This window comes from Trichosurus vulpecula, chromosome 2 (assembly GCF_011100635.1).
Source record: "Trichosurus vulpecula isolate mTriVul1 chromosome 2, mTriVul1.pri, whole genome shotgun sequence".
Lineage (NCBI taxonomy): Eukaryota > Metazoa > Chordata > Mammalia > Diprotodontia > Phalangeridae > Trichosurus > Trichosurus vulpecula.
In genome coordinates, this window is record NC_050574.1 from 60,368,537 (window position 1) to 60,387,745 (window position 19,209).

General features: G+C 46.6%; 1 protein-coding gene across 3 annotated transcripts in view; it reads right to left on the reverse strand.

Moving 5' to 3' along the window:
- The window catches only part of PAFAH2 (platelet activating factor acetylhydrolase 2), a 36,229-nt gene extending 18,456 nt beyond the window's left edge, over positions 1–17,773 (reverse strand). The window contains exons 1-6 of one of the 3 annotated variants that reach the window (XM_036745480.1): positions 17,703–17,773; positions 5,476–5,587; positions 4,426–4,579; positions 3,851–3,947; positions 808–876; positions 462–603 (exon numbers count right to left, since the gene is read on the reverse strand). In XM_036745480.1, coding sequence (XP_036601375.1) covers positions 462–603; positions 808–876; positions 3,851–3,947; positions 4,426–4,579; positions 5,476–5,565 — 552 coding nt within the window. In that variant the 5' untranslated portion in view covers positions 5,566–5,587; positions 17,703–17,773. Of the gene's footprint in view, positions 1–461; positions 604–807; positions 877–3,850; positions 3,948–4,425; positions 4,580–5,475; positions 5,588–6,941; positions 6,960–15,587; positions 15,630–17,702 lie in introns of those variants that run through there. The other 2 variants (XM_036745481.1, XM_036745482.1) reach the window with 2 other exon arrangements.
- Between the last annotated feature and the right edge of the window lie 1,436 nt (positions 17,774–19,209).

Sequence of the window (19,209 nt, forward strand, 5' to 3'; positions counted from 1 at the left end):
GTCAAGCGTTAATGATTTTGGGCTTAGTTGTTTCCAGAGCTTCTCCAGGCCTCCCACTTGTGTAGCTGGTCGACTGCCATTGGGAAGAATAAGGGAAAAGCCCTCTACTTGGGGCTCTGGGACCTGTGTTCAAATCCTAACTCGGACACTTCCTAGTTATGGGGTGTGGGACGGGATACTTCCCCAGGAGCTGTAGTTTCCTCTTCTTGTAAAAGAGGGATAATAATACTTGGATTATTGTGAGGTGAGAGCGCTGTGAACAACAAAGTTCTGGAGAAATGTGGATGGGCAGAAAACCACAAGGATGAGGCCTTCTAACCAAGGTTTCTTCATTGTGCTGCAGGACTGCTCTCTCCCACAATCCTGACCTCCGACCCTCTGCCATAGAACCTCTGAGTGGGTGAGGAGAAGTCAGGCCTCGGGGAGGAGCCAAAATAGGCACCCTGCCCTGCCAAACTCACCTGGGGGTTACGAATTCGGAATTCTTTCTCCCCTTCCTCTATCTTCCGGTAGGCGATCCACTCCTCCTCCAGTGACCCAGCTTGGGGACAGCTCTCCCCTGTAGTATGCTTGTAGAAGTAGGTGGCCGAGGCAGAATTGTCCCTTGAAAGACATAGGGCTGTCTGGAGGAAGGGGAGGGGAAGACAGAAGGCACTCTTCAGCCCCACTCTCCCCCTCTAGTTCTTGATCCAGGACTAGACTTTGGCCCACGCCTCTTTCTGTGTCCCCCAAGGTCCTGGCTGGAGAAGAAAGCTAGAGAGCAGTTCCAAGAGCTGTCACCTTTCCTCCTTAGGGTTCATCCCTCACCTGTGTTCTGGCACGGCCACCACGAAGCCACGAGAAGCCAGCTCCATGCAGAAGGCTGAGTACACGGTCCTGAGGATACAGGAGGGAGCAGACAGGCTGATCAGAAGCCAGATATCCCGTCCCAGAAGTGGCCACAAAGGCTGACTGTGTGGAAGACTCACGTGGGGTCCTTTGCTTCCAGGCTCTGTCCTCCTGCCTACAACACCTATTCCATATTCTCATTAAAATCCCAGCTCAAGATCACCTTCTTCAGGAAGCCATGGGGAATTCACTCAGTACATTCTCTAAGCCCAGACAATCACAGACTTTATCCTTCCCTTCAACTTCGTTTTACGTCTGCTGATTATAGAATCTCAGCACCTGAGTGGGGACCTTGGCCCAGAGTCCCATCTGAACCTGCCCATGAATCCCCTGGACAATGGCCCATACGGAAAGGCTCTTCTGGAACTCCTCAAGGGCAGGCAGCTCTTCTTGAAAGTGGGGCCTAAATGGTTATTTCCCTCTACAGGTTTTCCAGCTTTACCCCACAACTTCCCAGGAAAAGGAAGCTTTCTTTCCTTTCTTGCTCCACTCTCATTCTCCCATGCTATGTTTCAGCTGGGTCCTCTCTCAGCCCCTTTTCCCACTGGTGAGGAAGGCCCAGATGAGTCCCAGCCTTCTGTCCAGACCTCCCTCCATGTTCCTACACAGGTGCCTTCCTTGGTTCCCTCTACATTTTGTGGTAGCTTCCCTGGTTAGAATGGAAGCTCCTTGAGGGCAGGGCCTGTCTTTCCTTTTGCTTTGTATTTGTATTTCCAGGGCTCAGCACAGTGCAGGACATGTAGTTATTGCTTAATAAATGCTTGTTGCCTGTTCTTGTTTACTTCACTCTTCACCCCTAGGCTCTGATCTTTCTTCTTCCATGGCCAGGGAAGGATTTGGCAGCCACGGGGAGACCACTGCTGGCAAGAAGAGTCCCACTGTTTGGTTACTGTGGCAAAGGTAGCAGAGGAAGATAAATAAGGGGAAGGAAGCTGGGGAAGCCTCCCATGCCTGCCTCAACACCGTGCGGTATCTTTCCCCATCAGAGTATTACTTCTCACTCATACATGAGTGAGCATCTCTAATCAGATCTACAGAAGCTAGAAAGTCAGATAGAAATCCTCAAAGCAACAGTATTTACCCTGCAGATGCTGGGGGACTGGAGAAGGGCACTTCTTAGCTTGGCATTCAAGGGCCCTCCACAAGGCCAAATAGACCAGCAGTCATGAGGCCTAGCTTAATTGCTGCCTCTGCCACTTCTTTTGTGGCCTCAGCGGGCTTGTCATCAATCTGTCCCTTAGATTCATCTGTAAAAAGGGATTTGGAAAATCTGGAATTGAGTCCTGGCATGCTCTAACTGAAGGACCCTGGGGAAATCACTTAGTCAACCTGATTTCACCTTCTGTAAAATGGGAATGATATGTACACCACTCACCTCGCAGCGCTTCTGTGAGAAAGCACTTTGTAGTTTTTTAAAATGCCATGGAAACGTGAGTGATTCTTATTATGCACATCTAGGATTCTGCAGCCTGTTCCCATCTTTGCCAGCCTCATGGTCCTATTTTTCCACAAAAACCTTCTGCTCTGGGCAAGCCTGGCTAATCACCATCCCATGAAAACACTGGGTACTTTCCAGTCCGCAGGCCCTGGCTCCTCATGCAATTATGCCTGTCTGAAATACCCTGGGGTTCTAGTTCCACCTCTCCATCTGGTCAAGGGCCAGCTCAAATGCTCTCTGCTGAAGGAAGCCTTCCCGAAAGATCCTGGCTCATCTTACCCCTGCCCATACATCACCCATAATAAGACAACAGTATGTCCCTTACCACCCAGAACCGGATTCCCCAACACACATTTCTCAATTCCCCTATTAGACTGGAGCTCCCTGAGGGGGGAGGCTGTTTTACTCAAGCTTGAATCCCTCTCACTGTGGTGGACAGTGTCTTGTAAACACTAGGCACCTAATATATATTTGCTGAATGAGTTGAATGATTATTAGGAAGAAGACATGATCCTTCCTTTTAAGAAGCTGGCCACCTAAAGGTCCTCCATCAAAGTTCTCTTCCAATGTCTTATTGTGGCACAGAGAGCCCTCTGGTCTTTTAAAACCTATACCAACGGGGTGCAAGCCCTGGCAGATCCGACCAAGCTGGAAGGGCTTCATGGAGATCTACAGTGTGTTTGCCCAATTCATCCCTTGAAGGCTGGAGATGAAGTTTTTGACCACAGCAACTCATGAAGACTTATCAATAAAAGTGAAGCAGGGCTTGGCCTACGTCAGAGGAAGAAGTGCCCATAATGATGAAATACTAAGGGATTAGCACAGATTAGTACGAGATTGGTGTCTGTTAATAACAAAAATGGAGGGAGAAAATTCACAAGATTCAGAGAAATACCTGACCAAGATTTGGCAGTTAGAGTTTAAGAATCGTATTAGGAGTCATGACTGGCTTTTCAAATTGAGGGCAATCTTTGGGTATTTTCCCCCAAGAAAACAAAGGGCACCATACAGCCTGACAAGTACATCTTAGATTTCTATCTACCATCTTACATCCTTAGAGGTAAATCTTCTGTATATCTCAGTGAATGCTGGTGCATTAGAGGAGAAGTTATCTGAGGTAGGGAAAGGGGTTGGGTCACTCCAGAAAGGCTTCATGGAGAAGGATCTCAAATGGAAAGGGAATCTTAGTATAATAGTTGCCTGGGGGCTCTGCATGTGCAGTCAAGAGACAGGAGTTGGAGTCTCTGTACTACCTGCCAGCTGCACAATCATGGGCAAGTCAAAACCTCTCTGGGCTTCATTCTCCTCATCTCTAAAATGGGAATAAGGACATTTGCACTGCGGCGCCTGCCTTACAAGGTCATGAGCCAAGTGCTCTGTAAAGTATAGACAATGACAGGAATGTGAGCCAATACAGACAGGAGAGCAAAGGGAAAGAAACTCCTAGTTCTCTGCTTGGCTGCTGCCCTCTGGCAGGGTGACCCTCCTGGGTGAGAGATGGGAGAAGCAGAGAAGGGCTCTTACCTGAAGGCTCCCAAGCCATGGGAGAAGATGATCAGTGGGTAGCCAGAGTCCTGTGGTTTAAAGTGGCCATTCCAGCTGATGGGTAGGCGGCAGGATCCTAGGAGAAACACAGCAAATGGAACTCCCCGTTACACCAGAGTTGGCAGCTTCAGGGGCCATGTGAATAAGGGTGGGAGTAACTGCCCTCCCTGACCCCAACAGGCAATGATGCATATCATTTATATCATGACTATCCCTCCAGTCTCTTGGGGAGGGTGGGAACAGTACAAGAAGAGGACTGATCCAGAAAGGCAGAATTGAGTATGGTGAAGGGGGAGGATGGGGGCTGAGAAAAGACCCAGGTTATTAGCGTTCCTAGGGATAGATCACGTCACCCAGGAAGGGAAAACAGGGGAGCAGAACATGGAGGCTACCTTGTCAGCCTACCATAAAAAGCAGTGGGTACAAGGCCTTTCTTTGAGCAATGCCCACCGGAACAATCCAATCCAACCTTGGTTTATAGTTACCATGCCTGTTTAGGGACTTCTTGGGCAGCAGAGAAGGGGGAAGGAGAAGCAGATCAGTCCTACCCTTACCCATGGCTACATTCACCAGCATTCCCCCCCAGCGCTTATTGATGTTCAGGAAGTCAGCCAGGCCAACGCAGTATTCATATCGGGGGATCCACAGGGGCTGCTCAATCTCCCCCTCGGTTTTTTGGCAGGGGTAGAAGAGGCGGAAGAAGCTCCCCTGTTGGAGATAAGAAGGCAATGGCTGCTCAGGACAGGCACCCTCCCTGCCCCATGACAGCCTGAGTCCCTGCAATCAGAAGAATGGAACCCAGTGCTCCAGGAGGTAGGACTAATAGTTTACTAGGATGGCTTTTGCCGGTTGGTCACAAGAAGGAAACAACAAATTTATCCTATATAGCAAGAGGTAGCAGACACCGCAGGAATTGAGTATCCATGGTGAGGGAGAAATCAGAATGAGAGAGAGAAAGAATGGGAAATAATATAGAGATAGAAAAAAGAAGAATAAAGCAAGCAAGAAGAAGCAGCTAGAAGCAGAGAGAGAGGAGAGGACCGAGGACAGTATGGTGGAGGGGATTGTACTGAGACAGGAGGGCAAGAATTTCTTCCCCTGTGGAGAAATGGGGAGCCAGAATGTATCAGTAATGACCTCAGAGGGGCCAACCTGGCTTCTAAGAGTCAGACAGATGCACTATGCAGTCTCACCCATGATCCATCTGTTCTCCCATTTTTAGAAGCAGCTAAAGATGAGATCAGAGAACTTTCTCATTAGCACATCTGTTGCAAATCACTCCCTCCCACCCCCCACCAAGGGTTAATGGATCTGAAAGAGGTCCCTGGTGCCTGACCTCTAGAGGCCTTTCCAAGTCTTTCCCACAGCCTAGCCTATTCAAGGGAACCAACCATTAACCGTCTCTAAGGATGTTTCTAATGGGAAAGGGGAAGAATCTAAGACAACTGATCTTCAGGGCTCTGTCACCAGAATAAACTCAGTTTCCCTATTTGGGAACTAGACGTAAATTGCCATCACATGAAATGTTGGGAGAAATGGAGAAATACAGGATTCTCAACAGCCAGAAGAAGGGACAGAAGCAGAATTGAGGTAACACAGCATACCTGGCGAGTCTCGCCTTCCATCACATCTCCACAGCCTACAAGATGGGGGCCAGTTACAGGCGGAAGCCCCAGGGAAGGGCCGACTCCCATGGTGTTCGATGGTTGGGCAAACCTAGGAGGACAACACAGGCAGCTGAGCCTGATGGCTGGGGCAGGAGAACAGAGAGGAGTACAGCGAACAGCCTACCACTGGCTTCCTCAATGTGTTTCCTGTTGATCACACCTACCATCCACTAATCAGATTTTGAGTCTTAGGCAATGCTGGTTCAGTCAGGACAGCTGAGACAAGGGCCCCTGAGAAAGGGCCTGGAAACCCTCTGTAGCCCTTAAAATGATAACTTTTCACTACACCATACCATGCGTACTGAGTACCCACCATATGCTTGTCCAGCATGATGATGATAATAACAACAGCTAGAACTTATATAGTGTTTTAAGGTTTGAAAAGTGCTGTACACAAATTACTGCCTTTAATCCTCACAACAACCCTGGGAAGGAGGAGCTATTACTACCATCATCTTACAGCTGAGGGAAATGAGGCATACAGTGGGTCACACAGTTAGTAAATGTCTTAGGCTGGATTTGCACTCAGGTGCTCCTGACACCGGCCCAGCACTCTACCCACTGCACCACTCGGGTGCCATGAAGTCACTGTCAAAATCAGATGTTGCTCGAGCATTTTATATTTGATTTTCCTCCAAGTGGTTTTATTCCGTAACCATATTCTGTATTCTGTGTAATGAACCTTAGCCTCTTCTCTGTCTCTGAGTGAAGAAGCCCTTGAGTTCACAGGTTCAGTCTCTGAAGTTAGACACCAAAGACTTAAACTTTCCCACAATCGCTGTTAGTTTGAGAAAAACTGTTCTCAGTATCATCATAAAACACTATCTCAGCATTTCCTGCAAGGGCTGTGTGCTATCCTCATGAAGCTGGACTAACTGACCTTGTCTCATCTTTAGCAATTAAAAAGGTGGTCCTGTCTAATCCCCCAGAGGCCAGCAAACCTACATATCTGGGTCCTGATCAATGACCTCATGATGCACTAGGACCTGTTCATCACATAAGCATTCCTTAGAAATAAAGGTGGTCTTCATCCCATGTGTGGCCTATGCCAACTTTTTCTGATGTAATCAATCATGATCCTTCAGCCCCATGATGTTGTCAATCCCATGACCAATGATATTATTTCTGTTCTGTTTTTTGTTCTATGCTTATAAAAATGAGTTATACCTTCAGTTCTGGGTGTCTGGCCAGAGTTAGTGCCTTTGACCCACCTTTTATTAATAGGTTTGGCATCTTATTAATAAACTTATCTCGCTTGGAGAATTGCCTCAGTTTACCTTTTCATTAAATTTCACACCTAACAAGTTTATTAAGCATCTACGATGTGCCAGGTGAAAGGCAACATGGTTTAGTAGAGAGAAAGCCAGTTTTGGAGTCAAGAAGATCTGGGTTCAAGTCCTTACCTCTGACAAATACTGGCTGTGTGACTGGGCAAATCAGCTGTTCAGTATTGTGGGCAACTCTCTAAGATGATAAAACTGCTGAGAAGGTAGCAGAGTCATTGGCATTAGTTCATGGAGTTTTCTCATCTGAGAGTTGATGACACTAATGAAATTCCAGGTGTAGACCCTGGCTTTCTGGGCCAGAGACTGTCCCAGGTTCTGAGGATGTCAAAATGAAGAGGTCAGTTCCCTCAAGGAGCTTAAAAACTACTGGGGGAAAACACATGCCCAAGCAAGTATATAACACAGAGCTACACAAAGGAAATGCAAAGAAAAAAGGGGGGAGGGGAGGGAGGACAACCACCAGCCAGAGGGATCTGGATATGCCTCCTGGGGAGTAGGCACTTGAGCTGGAGGATGCTCTGCATATGGGGAACAGACTTGCAAACGCATGGAGGTGGAAGATGAAATGTTGAACATGGGTAAGAACAAACAGGCCAGTTTTCTCAGGACATAAAGATCATGATGCAATCATGCAATCAGCCTGGAAAAGTTGCATGGAATCAAACTCTGAGAGACTAAATACCAGGAGTCTGCATTTTATCCTAGGGGTAACAGGGAGCCACTGAAGCTTCTTGAGCTTCCTGTGTAAGCTCTGTGCCCAGCAGCTGCTTGCCATGGATCATAGAGTCAAACAGAAGGGCCTTTGATGGGCACAGGGCTCACTTTCTCAAGCAGCAGAAGACCCAATGGTACTGAAGGGAAGGAGGGCTATATATTCAAAGGATCCTGAGGTCGGGTCATACCAAGGGACAAAAGGACCACACAGTCATAGAGCAGAAGGCAGGCAGCTGCTACCCACAATGCATGCTAACTCTCCCCTCCTGTGTTAGTTCAACAGGACTTTTAACGTCCCACCATCTGTGAAAAGCTGAGCTGGGGGAGGCAGCAGTGGAGGTTTCGGAACTGCCAGGTCTTGATTGGATCACTCTGTTCATACAACTTTTCAGCACTTTGCATATTGAAGGCTATGGAGTGTTTCCCAAGGAAGGGAGCTGAGAATAATGTCCTAAAGCTTGGTCAGAGGGGTACAGACCTGTCAACTACCAGCTTACATGATTTCAGATTAGTTATTTGTGGTGGACTGAGAGGGGCAGGAGGCCAGAAATATATCAATGAGCTACAAATAAGCAACCCCAAAGGAAATGCCTGCTACAATGCCCATTTCTGACTGGCTGACACTTGTTACTCTTTACAAAATGGCCCTTTTGATTCTGCTTCTTTAGATCCTTCCTATCAGCCCAAGAACAGCTGTGAAACTTGCAGCCGCTCTGGGGGAAGCTGCCTTTCTCTGCATAGTAGGCAGTGGTTTCCCAGTCTGTGACACTCTGGACACCCCAGCACAGCAAAGTTCTCTGGGTGGCATCCACTGGCTCACCTCTGTGAATGGCTGTATCAGTACTGCTTCAAGGAAGCCTCATCATCCATCTTAAAGCTGTTCTCAATCTCTTATAATAGCACATAGAAGTGTGCATACAGCACACATAAATATGCATATATGCACATATATGCATATAAAATAGCATATGTAAATATAATCTGTCTATAAAAGCTGCCACCAGCTCCACCAAGAAAATGAGGGTCAGAGTGACATGGTCAGATTTGTACTTTAGGAATATTCATTTGGCTGTTGAACGGAAGACATATTGGAGAGGGAAGAACAATCAGGAGCCTATTAAAATAGTATAGGCAGGAGGGGATGAGGGCTGTGCTGAGTAGGGAGATGGGGAGGAATGCAGGAGAGGTTAGGGAAGTAGAATCTACAAGACTTAGTACCTGACTGGATATGAGGAGTGAGGGAAAGGAGAGAGTCAAAGATGATTCTGAGGCTGCGAACCTCAGAAACATGTGTGAGATGTCTTCCCCACCCTTAAGAAGTTTATAATCCATCTGAGAATAAAACTGACGTGTGAAACAATTTCAGGCTCAGTAAGTGTTAAACTACAGGCCTAACCATAAGCATAGCAGAGTAGAAAAGATCAGTGAGCAGTCAGGATTGGTTTCACAGAAGAGTGGGGGCATCGGCTGGGCCTTGAAAAGTGAGCAAATAGGGCACAGAGAAGAAGAGGGTAGATAAGAATCATAGAATGCCAGAGCTGGAAGAGAGCTCAGAACCGAGAATGTTAGTTCTGGGAGGGGCTTAGAACATAGAATGTCAGAGCCAGAAAAGGTCTTAGAATTGAGAACGTTAGTGCTGGGAAGGGCTTAGAACATAGCATGTTCAAGCCAGGAAGGGGCTCGAGGACAACTGATCCAACCTCCTCATCTTACAAAGGAGAAAGTGGGCCCACGGGGAAGACTTGTCCATTCTGATGAGTGGCGGAATCCAACCTGGAACTGAGGTCTTCTGGCTGAGACAAAAGGTACAGAAGTGGATGAAAAAGCCAAGTAAAGAAAGGCAAAGTCTGAATGAAAAGCTACTGCTTCTGAACTGTCTGCTTAGCCTAGAATTCTTGCAGAATCCTTCAGCCTGGCACCTTAAAGTTCTCTCCCTCATGGGCACAGACTATTTCTCCAGCCTTCTCTCTCTCCCTTACCAGAGCCCATACCGGTCTGCTCACTGCTTGTGGGCATGCCTGAGACATCATGCACCTGCTAGGTGGCATCATGCAGTGGTAAAGATGTAAGGAAGCAATGGAGTCAAGAGATCCAGGCTCAGATGCCAACTCTGATGATTTCTAGTCTTACACCTTGGCCAAATCACATTACCTATCTAAACCTGCGTTTCCTCATTTCTAAAACAGAGATGATAATATCAACACTGTCTGTATCTCAAGATCGGGTGGAAAAACTCTGTAAACCTTAACACACTATATAAATGAGTCATTTCCCATTTTTTGGCCTTTTTTTCTACCTAGCCTATCATAATAATATCACAACTTCTCTTCTTGCCTTTAGATCTCTCTATGCTTCAAACCATCTGCATACCACCATGGAAACAATTTTGCTAATACATACATATCTCTTAGCCATGCCCCTTTTCTACTCAAAATCTTATGGTGGCTCCCTATTGCTTGCTGAATCTAATCCAAGCTCCTGGTTCTGGCATTCCAGGCCCTCCACAAATAGCGTCCAGGGGACCATTCAGCTTTACCTCACACTACTCCCCTTCATGAATTCTCTGTCCTCTCCAAACTGTATTATTCTCCTCCCCCATTTTCATCCTGTCTTCTTCCTTCTTTGTGTCTTTACTCATAATTTTCTTCCATGCCTGAAATGCACAGGCCTCTCCTCCATCCATGAAAGTCCCTTCCTTCCATCAGTGCCATCTCAGGTGCCATCCCTTTCATGAAGCCTTACCTATCTCCTCTCCTCAAGAGGAAAGTGATCTCCCCGCACCTCAAATTTCTCAGGCTAGACTTCTCCTGGGAATTTATCTCATTCTCACTTGCATCATACTCACTGTGCCCATGCTGTATTCCTCCCTCACACCCATTAGAATAGAAGCTTCCCGAGGTCAGGGACTGTGCCATTTTTTCATCTTTGTCTGTCCAGCCCCAAACTCAGGGTCCATGGTAGTCATTTAATAAATGTCTATTGCACTGAATTAGCAATAGTAGAGTGAGGTTCTTAAAGTAGCTTCTTGTCACCCTGGAAAGTAGAAAGCCTGGCCCTCAGGGGATCAGCTGTGAGGCAGCAGCAAAGCTGGAGGGAGGACACCAAGGAGAAATGTCAAAGGAGGGCACCCAGTGGGGAGCTTGTCTGGAGATGGGGGTGAAACCTGGGAGCTCTAGGCAGGTGTTCTACTGGCCTCCAAGCGTAGGGATTCATCGTGGATCCATCAGGACCTTGTGCATTAATGAGAGACCCCTAGAAGATTCTCCTATCTTGTCTTCACCTACAGAATTCCTACCTGTTCCATCTCAGGAGTGCTCAGTTCTTCCTGGATTTGTTTACTCGGGTTCCTAAACTCAGCCCAGGAACCATTGCCAAGGAGAGCAAAGGAAGAGGCCTGCTCTGGCAGAAGAGAAGGAGGAGGAGGTGGGCGGTCTGTGTGTGCACACAGTTTTTGAATCTCTTTGCTCAGACACGTATGCAGACTAAGTGCAACATAAATTAGCACACGGTGAGTCCCTAAGAGGAGCCAGGCTTATTAATTCCAACCCCCTATCTCTTGGAGCTTTTCCCCTGTCTCTACAGCACAGCCACTGCACTAGTTCAATCCCTGAGCACCTCTCACTTGAAACACTGCAATAGCCTCTAACTGGTCTCCCCGCTTCCAGTCTCTCTAATTAATCTCCACACCTCTGCCAAAATAATCCATAAGGCAAAGATAGGGTCACTCCCAAGCTCAAAACCTTCTGTGGCTCCCCACTGCCTCTAGGAGAAGATGAAAACTACTTAACTTTGTGTTTAAGATCTTTTACAATCTGGTTCCTCCCTGCTTCTCCAGCTTTATTTCACATTACTTCCCTTCAAAAACTCAATTTTTTGGCCAAACTGGAATACTCGCTGTTTCCCAAATTGGATTCACTATTTCCAGCCTCCAAACATTCTCACAAGCCATCCCCCATCTCCGGGAATGCATTCCCCATCTCATCTGGGTCTTAAGGGCTGCCTCCCTCAGTTTACCTTGCATTATATTTATTTGTATATATGTTGTATCCCCCCAGGAAACCATTCAGTTCTATGAGGAATGTTAAATTGGTGTCTTTGCAGTCCCAGCATGGTGCCTTGCACATAGTAGGATCTCAATAAATGTTTCTTGAATTGAATTCAAAATATGCATTTCATTTACATGGACCCAAACCACAGACTGAAAAGCTCAGGGTTCAAGTTTAACTACACCCTCTCCCCATTTCTATTTTTTCTAGAGCTGATAAACTCTGTTCTTTTCTCACAGACACAGTAGGGCTTAAGTGAAAAACTGTCAACTCTCAATCATCTCTGCTAATAGAAGGAGCATACTCATGGATAGGCCAAAAGGTCCTTTCTACTGGGCTTTGGGAAAGCGAACATTTGAGAGGTTGTTTGTTTTACCCCAGGCTGAAGCAGACTGAACTTCATCAAAGTGGTCCCAAGCTAGGATTAAAAACAAAAATAAAACAAAAAACCCCTCCCCACATACAGGAAGAGGCAACATGCAGGCTGGTTGTATTGTGCTGATTCAGCTGGATGCCTGGCCCCAGAGAGGGTGGGGCAAAAGCAAACATAGCTATTGAGTCCATACGGCAGCGGACCCATGACCCTGGCCTTTTGAGCCCTTACAGAGCACCAGGCCAGTCCTAACCATATATGTACCTATACTTTAGGTATAGATGAAAGATTCTATTCATATGTTGTGATGCCAAGCTTTCTTTTCTTCCCTCTCTTGCCAATTTGCGAACAAGAGGACAGAAGTGTTCACAGCTAAGGTGGAAGGAGGAGATGTGCCTATGTAACAAACTGCAAGGCAGCTAGATGGCTCAGTGGATAGAGTACTGGGCCTGGACTCAGGAAGACCTGAGTTCAAATCCAGCCTCAGATACTTACTAGCACTGTGACCCTGGGCAAGTCACTTAACCTCTGTTTGTCTTAGTCCACTGGAGAAGGAAATGGCAAACCTCTCCAGTGTCTTTGATAACATTCTCCGTGTTGTTGTTGGTCCTTCATTCTCAAAGAGGACCATGACAACATGAAGGTGATGCCATGATATGCAAGTAAATTAGATTTAAGTGAGGGAGGGCCGTGCAAAGTCACCAGCTTCACTTTCTCCTTCAGATCCTTCTGGATTCAGTGGCAAGATATATATCAGGATGACTGGAGATGGCCCCAGATGCGGTGGAAGATCTTGGCCTTTTAAAGCTAAGGTCTTTAGCAGGTCTGTTTGATCTTTGCTAAGAAAACCACATGGCCAGTATTGGCTTGCTATGGACCACGAGGTCATGACTGAACAACAATAACATGCACCAGGTATGACAGTCATCCCTATGTAGCTAAAGAACACACGTGTTGATTTTGTGTCTGTAGTTATAACAATCTAAAGTTGTAAATGGACATCTCAAACGGACGCTCTGTGAACATCTCAAAATCAACAGGTCTAAGACAGAACTCATTCTCTCTCCTCCTAAGACCTATCAGAGTCCCTGTGACTATCAAGGGAACCACCATCCCCTCAGTCACCCAAGTTCATGACCTCGGTGTCACGCTCACCTCATCACTCTCCTGCACCCCACATATCCAACCTGTTGCCAACACTTACCATTTCTACCCCCATAATATCTCTTGTAAAGGCCCACTCTGTCCCCTCTGACACGGCCAGAACCCTTGTACAGGCCCTCAGTGCCTCTGGCCTGCTCTACTACAATAGCCTGCTCACTGGTCTCCCTCTCTCAAGTCTCTCCCCAAGCTAGTTAATTTTCCACTCAGCTGACAAAGTGCTCTTCCTAAAGCACAGGCCTAACCCCGTCACCCTCCCACTCCATAAACTTCATTGGTCCCCTATTACTGTATCTCCAGGATCAGTCGGTCAATAAGCATTTATTAAGTGCCTCTTAGGTGTCAGGCACTGTGCTAAGTGCAGGGGATACAAAGAAAGGCAAAAGACAGTCCCTGATTAAACAGAAAATCCTGTTTGACTTTTAAAGCCCTTTACAGCAAGACTACTTCCTACCTTTCCAGTCTTCTTACTTCTACATCTTCCACTCTGATTCAGCTACACGGGCCAACTTGCTACTCCTTATCCCCAACACGCCTTCTCCTTTTCTCTGACTGTCCCCCATACCTTGGATGTGCTACCTCCTGACTGCTGCCTCCTGGCATCCTTGAAGACTCCACCTGCTTCTGGAAGAAGTCTTTGCTGATTCCCCCCCAATGCTAGCACCTTCCCTCTGAGACTGCCTTCCATATTAGATTAGAGCTCCTTGAGGGCAGGGACCATGTTTGCTGCCATTCTTTGAATCTACAGTGCCTAGCACACAGCAAGTATTTAATAATTGCTTACTGATTGACTACTTATAGTTTGCATGTCATTTCTGAAGTAGAGAGGTGAACCTGAAGTCAGAAGACCTAAGTTCACATTCCACCATCAGACACTCTATAGCTGTGTGGCATCATCAAATCACTTAACTCCCCAGAGCCTCAGTTTCCTTCTCCGTCAAATGGGGCTAACAAGAGCACCACCTCCCAGAGTAGTTGCACATATTAAGCAAGATAATGTGTAAAATGCTTTGCAAATGGGAGCTATCGATTCTGCCTCAGCCGTGGGATTAGGGCCAGTCGCTTACCCCTCAGAGCCTTGGTTTCCTCATCTGTAAAATGGAGATAATATTTATACCACTTACCTAACAGAGTGGTTGTGATCAAAGTGCTTTTCGAGCACTGTAAAAATGTGAGTCGTTATTACATTCTTTTATTGGATCTATGAGGGAAGTACGAATTCCTATTTTTATAGTGCTTGAAAGTTTCCAAAATACTTTGCCTACAAACATCCTCAGAGGTAAATAATCTAAGTAGTATATAATTTAACTAGATTCAATAAATGTTTATGTGTAACTAACCCAAGGCACATGGATGGGATACAAAAGCAAGAGTCCCTCAACCCATGGAGGGTCCACTCTGCTGGAGAAACAACAGGTATATAGATATGAGTCAATGCAATACCATTATAAGGGGGAGAGAGAACTAACAAAGGGTGCTTCGTGAAGGAGGTGCCTCCTAAACAGAGGCTCCTGCCTTGAGGAAAAGAAGAATTCTGAGAGAGCTAAGGAGGGAAGAGAGGCCAGGCACATGGGACGGCCTGTGCAAACATAGAACGTTGATGGAATGCTGAGTTTGGGGAACAGATTGTAAGTACAGTCTAGTTTGGCTGGAATAGAAAGCTCTGGAAGGGGAGTAATATAAGATCAGGCTGGAAAGGTAGGTTAGAGACAGATTAAAATGTCAAATAATTTATCCTTTAGGCGACTGTGAGCCGCTGAAGAGTTTTGAGCATTGCACTGTTGAGGAAACTGAGGCTCAGAGTGAAGTGATTTGCCTGTGGCTTCACAACTTAAGAGTGAAAGGGCTAGGATTCAAACCCAGATCTCCTGCCTCCAAATCCAGTGCCTAGTCTACTATTCTACACAGCTGCCCTCTTTAGAATAAAGTCTTTTTTCACATTGTATCTGCATTCATAATGTTTACTCTTTCCTTCCTCACCTCCTGTTTTTTCCACTCCATCCTGCAGGAACTAACAGATTAATCTTCCTAACACACAAAGTGTATTACTATTTTTGCTCCCTCTAGGAGTTAAGATCACACCCAGACTCCTTGCCCTGGCATTCAAGATTCATCATCATCTGATTACTTTTCAAATCTTATCTTCCCAGTATTCTAGGGCAGAAATATCATATAGACAGCCTGCCACAAACACTCCCACGTGCAGCCCAAACCGAATCAAAATGTAATTGGGAAATATTTAACAAAACAAATAAAAATACAATAGAACATAGATAATGTTAATATGTAGTTTTCAAAGTTAATAGGCACCCCTGGGGATCTTTATGTACAATCATTTCTATTTGAGTTTGATACCACCAGGAGAGAAAGTATGGAAACTGGGGAGGCAGGGCAGCATGGGGTAGAGGGGGAAGTTGGATTTGAAATAAGAAGACCAGAGTTCAAATCTTACCCCAACCACTTACTAACCTGTGTGACTTTGGTAAGTCACTTCATGTCTCCAGGCCTCAGTTTCCCCATTTGTAAAATGAGAGGGTTGGACTTGATAGCCTTTAAGGTTCCTTCCAGTTTCAAAGCTATGATCCTAGGAGCCATCAGTACATAAAAGTTACAAAGTTTTCTCTCAAGAAGCTTGTAGCTTAATAGGTAGAAAAGATGTTTACTATGCACAGTAGATACTTGGTAAGTTTGTGTCAACAAGGCCTTGCCTCTCTTTTTCTTTCCTTATCCCTTGATACTTTAAGATGCTCTTTCCCCTTTAAATGATCACTGGCCCAGTTCCCTAGCCCTAAGCTCCTTTAATCTTTTCCAACCAATCTATTTGGCACAGGGGTTATTGTGCTCAGAGCTCTCCCACAACCTGGACTGCCCCTACCCACAGAGGAGGGTGGCTCAGAAAAGGATTAGGCCCTAGACTCAACTCCACATCTGTCCATCTGTTCTTGAGACCCTGGTGGACTGGGCAGTGGGGCTGATAAAGGGCAGAAATCAAAAGACCATAGCCACCAAAAGTGGCTAGATAAAGCTTTTGTCAATGTCAATGTCAATTTCCTTTTCAAAATGAAAGTTAAAAGAAGTCCCTGGTGCCTTCTTTGAGGCCCTGGAAGAAACCAGATGAAATGAAATGAGAAAACAGCCTCATCTTACATAAATGGAGATACCAACCATGGGATGGGTTCTGAGTGACTGAGAAGTCAGTAACCAAGGCCACATCTCTCCCAGCCTAGTGCTTTATCACCCCTACAATGGCCACCCAATTTCAGACCCTCATCTTCTCCCCCTGGGTTGCAACATCCTCCTATCCAGGCTCTCTGTTCCCAGCCTCCTCATCACCAATCCATCCACACTGGCACATTCATCTTTCTAATGCATAATTCCTTCGTTCAAATATCTTCTATGGCTCTCCAATGCCTACAGGATAAAGTTCAAATTCCTCATCCTGTCCTTCAAAGGTCTCCAGAATTGGAGTCCCTCCAAATTTCCAGCCTTTTCTCCCAGGGTTCCAATCTCACACTCTTTTTCACTCTGTCAACTTAACTGTACTTGTCGGTGCAGGAGGTAATGTCTATGAGGGACTCAAGGGGTCAGTAGAGGGTCACTGAAGGAATCAGAGAGGAGGCTAGAAGAAAAGACTCAGGAATAGGTCAGTGAGGGATCTGAGGCGGGTCAGGAAGGTGGGGATGTAAGGGGCCAGTGTTAGGAGACATTAGAGAGGATGAATGAGGGGCTTAAGGAGGGTCGATATGGGGCAGTAAGGAGGGCATATGAGAAGTAATAGGGGCCCGTGAGAAGTTGTAGGGGGTCATTAAAGGAGTTGTGAGGAGACTGAGTTTTTTGGGGGAGGTCACTGAGGAGTTTGAGAGATATCAGTAGGAGAGCTATAATGGGGACTATGAGGAACCACTGGAGGGGGGACCCTGCGGATGTGAGATGGGTTAGTAAAGGGACTGTAAGAGGGGCGATGAGAAGTCATAAAGAGTTCCTGACTGGTATGGGAGGGACATAAGGAGTCGTGAGGGTCATTGAGGGGTTTGAGAGAGGCTTTAAAGAGTCATTAGGGGCCACTGAGAAGCTTGAGGGATGTAAGGGGGCTCTAAGGAGTTTCACTGAGAGGTTTGGGGGTGTCAGTAAAGGAGTTATGAAGAGCCTTTAGGGGTCACTGAAGGGTTCGGGAGTGTCAGGAAGGGGGCTACGAGAAATCTGGGGTCACCGAAGGGCTGGGGTATCAGTAAAGGGGCCAATAAGGAGTCATGAGGTCCTACTGGGAGGTTTGGGGGGTCAGTAAGGAGTCATTGGGGGGGTCATTAAGGGGTTAGGTATATAAGAGGGCTCGGAGAGTCATGGGGTCTCGTTGAGAGGTTTGGGGTATGGCTGTAAGAGGGGCTATGAGGAGTATTTGGAGGTTCCTGAAGAGTTGGGGTATCAGGAAGGGGGGCTGCGAGGGGTCATTGATGGGGTCAGTAAGTGAAAGGGATCATGACAAGGGTCAGTGTCCCGAGGTCAAGGAGGAAAGTCGTGGGAGGGGGCCAGGAAGGGGCTCAGGAGGGGGTGCAGGGCCCGGGGACCCCGACAAGTCATACTCACCTTGCCTCGGAGCCCCCTCAGACTTCGACCTCTCACTTTCTCTCTGGAGCCGGGAGCCGAGCTCAGAGACCCCGCCCCGCGCCCCGCTGCCCTCTGGGAGTTAGGGTTTCTAGAAGAGGGAGTGAGGCAGGCGGAAGCGGAGGAAGCCCGGATGGCCCTCGGATAGATACTACAATTCCCAAAAGGCATCGCGCGCCATCTCCAGAGAGCTTTGCTTCCGGCGACAGGACTACGATTCCCAGAGGGTATTGCTATTCCCCCTTACTTTCCTGCGCTAGGCTTTCTATGCCTATATCTCCCATAGGCCTTTTAGGCCAGGCTGGGATGCAGTGCTGCTACTCCCCCTGCTGGGCTATAAAAGAACCACCCTTTCAGACGCGGGGTGGAGTGAGGTGGGGGCAGACAGGGACTTACAATTTAGAGGCCCGGTTAAGGATATTTTTGTTAATTATTACAGTGAACTTCCGCCGCACTTCTAGCCCAAAAGTTCTTGTTTGTTTCTTCTAGGAAAATGTATGCTTCTCGTCTGAAGGAAAACCTGACCCTCAGGATTTGCTTTGAATGAGATAATCCTGCTCTAATGGAAAAGGCACCCAATTAGGACTCATAAAATGCAGATTTGAATCCTGCCCCATTACTTTATATGCGATCGGTTGCGGCTAAATTATCTCCCTTCGCTGGGCCTCAGTTTCCTTCTCGAAAAAATGAGAGGTTGGAGTAGAATGGTCTCCAGAGTCGTTTTCGTTTTGAAATCCTGTGATCCTAGCTAGGTAATGCAAGCATCATTACCTCCATTTGACAGAGGAAGAAAGCGAAGCCCAAGAAGCAGAGTGTCTTGTCAAACCTGCATCCGAGATGCGACTAGACCCAGTTACCCAGCTTCCCCATTCACTTAAACACTCTCTTTTGGAAACAGAAACCCACTCAGATGCTCGAAATTCAGATAACTCGTGCTAGATAAAATCTGTTCTCTCGGCCTTCGTGACTGTTTACTTCATGCTGGTACACGTTGCATAAAGGGCAAAAGTCAAAGGCTTTTGCTATAGACCGTGATGTAGGCCAGGAGTCAATGACCTTATTTTATCAAAGTTCCTCCTAATTTTACAGATGAGGATAGCAAGGTCCAAGGTAATTTAGTGACTTGCTCAAGACCACACAACTAGTAAAGTGCCTTTTTTGCTTTTTAGCTTTTGTTCTTGTGCATCTTTACTTTCATGCCCATCAAAGAGGATCGTGGGATTTTAGGTGTGGGTTTTTTTTTTCTTTTTGTTTTGCAGAGTTTCTGAAATGAATTTGAGGAGTCCCAAAATGGAAACATGAAGATTTTTCTCCCTCTAAATATGGTGGCTGTATGGGACCACAGACTTCAAATCAGCACCAAACTAGAGCAAAAGAATAGACTTAATTTTAGCCTGGGGGTACTCTGACTTTTGTCAACATTTTTTAGCTAGGTATGGTGACTTGTAGCTTTAGCTATGGTGTAACAAATTGTTCATCAGCCTTTAAA